At 39.4% G+C, this 4,912-nt stretch overlaps 1 protein-coding gene across 1 annotated transcript in view; it reads right to left on the reverse strand.

Moving 5' to 3' along the window:
- Window positions 1-924: 924 nt before the first annotated feature.
- Window positions 925-4,912, reverse strand: part of LOC143298027 (bcl-2 homologous antagonist/killer-like) — a 19,157-nt gene continuing 15,169 nt past the window's right edge. Inside the window, exon 5 of the mRNA XM_076610687.1 lies at window positions 925-4,177. Coding sequence (XP_076466802.1) covers window positions 4,064-4,177 — 114 coding nt within the window. The 3' untranslated portion in view covers window positions 925-4,063. The remainder of the gene's footprint in view (window positions 4,178-4,912) is intronic.

A 4,912-nucleotide genomic window follows, 5' to 3' on the forward strand; every position in this document is an offset into this window, starting at 1 on the left:
CAGTGTACAGTTCAAATTTCGTCTACATATACTTGAAAAAAAAAAAAAAACTTTAATAAAAAAATTATTAAAAAAAAACCAAAAACACTTGTACACATAAAATAAAATCCAATAAACCTTGATTGTGACATCAGCAAAAATGAAAAAAACCATCTTTGGAAAATAATGAACACAGCACGACAGACCCTGAAGCACCAAGTGACGCACTTTGATAAATAAATGGGGTCAGAACTGTGACACGCAAGGAACACCACCAATGGGTTGTGTGGTAAAGCATGTGTAATCAAAATGAAGTTTGAATTGTGACACGCAAGGAACAAGTGGCAACGAGAAATCAACCCCCACAACCCTCCCCCACCCACACACACACCCCTAAAGGAAACATCAATGTGTCCTAAAGGAAACATAATGTGTCCTAAAGGAAACGCCAATATATCCTAAAGGAAACATCAATAATTATGTACTAAAGGAAACATCAATATATCCTAAAAGAAACATCAATGTCCTAAAGAAAACATCAATGTATCCTAAAAGAAACATCAATGTCCTAAAGGAAACATCAATGTATCCTAACGGAAACATCAATAATTATGTCCTAAAAGAAACATCAATATATCCTAAAGGAAACATCAATGTATCCTAAAGGAAACATCAGTGTGTCCTAAAGGAAACATCAGTGTATCCTAAAGGAAACATCAACATGTCCTAAAGGAAACATCAATGTATCATAAAGGAAACGCCAATATATCATAAAGGAAACATCAATAATTATGTCCTAAAGGAAACATCAATGTATCGTAAAGGAAACATCAATGTATCCTAAAGGAAACATCAATAATTATGTCCTAAAGGAAACATCAATGTATCCTAAAAAGGAAACAGAAGAAGAAACAAAGAACGTAGGAGTTAAGTTACCCAGACCTTTTTTCCTGCTCTTCCGTCCACACCTCCCTTGATACCGCTTCCATCCTTTTTCTTCAATTACTATTCTTTTTTTTTTTTTTTAACTGACTCCATACGAACAGCAAAAGAGACGACGTTAACAGCGTTTCACCCCAATTACCACCATCAAAATATTGCAAGTGGAAGGCTCTTATACTGAAGAGGTGTTTGTTGACAAAGAATACCACAATTCTGACGACGGAAGCTAAAGGTTGGGTCATTCAGACACCCACTGGACATCCGAGGGGTCTGTGTAGAGGAGAAGAGAGGACTGGAGTGAGTTAACGTAAATCTCTGAATCTTATGGCTGTGGTGATCAAAACCTTTCAGTGCCAAGACCGTTTCTAGCTCAACAACACCTATTTTCCAAAAGATGTTTTGGTGACAGAGGGGAATATTTTTTCCCCTTTAATTCTAGCATGCAAACTGCTGAAAGATAATAAATAACCTATGCTTTTCTGAAAGGAAAGGGAACCCACTATCCAATTATGACAATGGAAAGATATTTCTGTCCTGGTGGCACTTTTTGGCACATCAGAGGAGGTCAAAATTTTTCATCCTGGTGGCACTTTTTGGCACATCAGAGGAGGTCAAAATTTTTCATCCTGGTGGCACTTTTTGGCACATCAGAGGAGGTCAAAATTTTTCATTCTGGTGGCACTTTTTGGCACATCAGAGGAGGTCAAAATTTTTCATCCTGGTGGCACTTTTTGGCACATCAGAGGAGGTCAAAATGTTTCATCCTGGTGGCACTTTTTGGCACATCAGAGGAGGTCAAAATGTTTCATCCTGGTGGCACTTTTTGGCACATCAGAGGAGGTCAAAATGTTTCATCCTGGTGGCACTTTTTGGCACATCAGAAGTGGATAATTTTCTGTACCTATGGTACTCAAGGGGTTAAGCAGAAAAATATTTTAAAAATCATCCCACCTCTCTCCCCTTTCAAAAAACAAGCAAACAAGAAACAAAAAAACAAACAAACAAAAAATTCACCAACAAAATCAGATCAGAATGATACATACCAAGAAAGCAGAGAGGGAAACGAGGAAGGCATGACACAGGGAAGAACTGGAAAATGAAATATGAAAAGTGTTGCTTTCTAAAAACAGGAGCTCTGTCTTCAATCTCAATTCTTCAACAGGAAGAATAAAAGAAAAGAATTCTTTTTTCTTTCCTTTTTTTAATTTTTTTTTTTTTTACAGGTTCTATGTCTGTTTTTTCCTTCTACTTCTTTTTTTTATTTTTTTTATTCAAATTTGGATTGTTTCACGAAAGCTGAAAATGGTTCCTTAAAAAACACAATACCTGTCTTCAATATCTAGATTCTTTAACATGACGAGCAAAAGAAAATTAGAGATTCCTTGTTTTTGGTTGTTGTTTTTTTATGTGTTTTTACCAGATGCTGACCTTTACAAATCTAAGTCCCAAGCACTCTTTAGATATTGGGGGAAAGGGGGATACATTTTCCAGAATGTGAGTCAATGGAATGATGGCTTAGCATCAGCATAAGTTTTAACTCTCTCCATACGAATGGCGAAAGAGATGACGTTAACAGCGTCTCACCCCAATTACCATCATCAAAATATTGCAAGCGGAAGGCTCTTACAGAGGTGAATGCTGACAAAGAATACCACAATTATGACGATGGAAGCTAAAGGTTGGGTCATTCAGACACCCACTGGACATCCAAGGGGTCTGTGTAGAGGAGAAGAGAGGACTGGCTGTACTGAGTGAGTTAAAACCACGTAGGTCTTAGAAAGCTCAGCTTTGAGTTTAACCGTAACCCAGCATCCCTGTATTTTGTATTGTAATTTATCCTTTTCTACAGTCACGATGCACTCCGAGTACCCTGCTCATAACCAAATGATTCAAAAGCCCTTGCAACAACATGGTGCAAAGCGCAGCATGACATATCTGTCTGGCATGCAGCTGTGTTTTTATTCTGTCTCTCTCTTTGTGCTGCTACTTACACTTAACTAATCTACCTCCCTTCAAGCAGAATGTTCTCCCTGTCAACACGATTCAGCTTGCTCTAGAGATCAGGTATGGTATAGATATAAATTACTGCGTAATCTTTTCAGAGAGTATGGTACATGCAGCAATTTGTCTGCTTTTTCTTTGGGTGTTTCTTTAGTGCATACATAAAAATTCTTACTGAAATATTTTTTTGAATTAAAAAGGTCTTGAAACTTCAATGAGGGACAAGAACTGTTTAGCATGAGAAATAACAGGACCACACAGTCTTTAACACTGTACACTCCAGGTTCAACCATTTCAACAGAAAACTTTTTTAACAATCTCTCAATTAAAGCCCAAGAGATTAGATCATAAAACCAACAATTCATTCAACAATTTCGTCACCTTAACCATCAAAATCATGTCTCATTCTTTACATTAATTCAATAATTGTCAGCAATTCATCATACATAAGTTATTTGTAACAGACATGAATCCTTTAAAGGCGTCATACGTTATCAACAATTTGTGGCGTCATCTTCGTACTCACAACATGTGCTGTAATACACCACCTCCCAATCCAACAAACCACCCATACGGCCTGCTGCAGTGGAAAAAAACAAAATGCACAACTGACTTTTGAGACAAGTGGTCACCAAAAATGGGAACCACTCTCCTCTCGTTAAGTTTCGTTCTCTCCTCCCATCCCCACTTCACTACCATGCACGTTCACAGGCAAACAAGTGTGTCTGTTTTCACACATGAGACGAGCAATGAGCAAGATCAGGAATGAGGTGATACGAGACATGGTAGGAACAAAACCAGTACTACAACACATAGAACAACAGAGGATCAAGTGGTTTGGACACTTCACACATATGCCTCTGAACGAACCAGCTCTTCGGGCATACAACACCAAATACTCTGGCTGGAGAGCCAGAGGAAGACCAAGACGGCGCTGGAGCGACAGTGGCAGACACCCTCAGAGCCCACGAGATGTCCCTCCTCCAGGCCACTCGCCTTGCTGCAGACAGACAACTGTATCTCCCCCGACGCCCACTGGTACAAGCGGAAGGAAAAAGTAAGTAAGTAAGAGAGCACGAAACATAAAGCACAGGCACATCCAAGGACACACAGGCAGACACGGCAGTGATCGGTGGAGAAATCAGAGAGAAAAGCGGTTCCAAACGATGACAGCCAAGATGGAAGCGATGGCCAGACCAGCAATGGCGATGACGGTGCGTGTGTCGGCTGTCGGTATGAAGGTCAAGGCTGCTCGCTGGGGAACATGAAGAAAAACACACGGATGGTATACTTTTTTTTGTTGTTGCTTTATTTATTTGATTTGATTTTTATTTTTTTCGTTTCCTTTCACCATGCAATACATATCAATATATATTCTTTTAATACCTTCCTTATTTTGATTAATTTTTTTCCCTCCCACCATGCAACACACACACACACATGCACACACACACACATTCATATATTCTTTGCTCATTATATGGCAAAACAATAATATATGCTCCCAGTAAAGAAATGGAATACCTGACCTCAATAGCTATTTGTACATATGACACAATGCTACCAGGTCAAACACTGTGGAACTTTGAACGTTATTTCTGGCACTGAGCAACAAACACCTGACAAAATATCAGTTGTGACTCCTACTTTCAGTTTGGACTGCGGCCATGATAAACAACGGAAAAAGGTGGGCCGTTTTGACACAAGAGTGACAGGGGGAAAGTACTCTATGAACGTCTTGGGAGTGCAGTGTTTGTAAAGTTGTTTACACAGCTCAACCTTGTAGCGCTGACTGTTGCAGTCAAAATGAGGAGTTCGTATCATACTCCCATTTCGGTTAAATATACTTACCATGTCAAACTGATGCAAACCTGGCCAATCTGTTTGCTCTTCTCGGCCAAAATTTATCGCGGCAACTCGGTGATACGACATCTCGCCATTAGACACCACTGTCTGCTAGCCAATGAAATGCCGTTTCTGGCAGGAGGTA

The sequence above is a fragment of the Babylonia areolata genome, chromosome 23 (genome assembly GCF_041734735.1).
Source record: "Babylonia areolata isolate BAREFJ2019XMU chromosome 23, ASM4173473v1, whole genome shotgun sequence".
Lineage (NCBI taxonomy): Eukaryota > Metazoa > Mollusca > Gastropoda > Neogastropoda > Buccinidae > Babylonia > Babylonia areolata.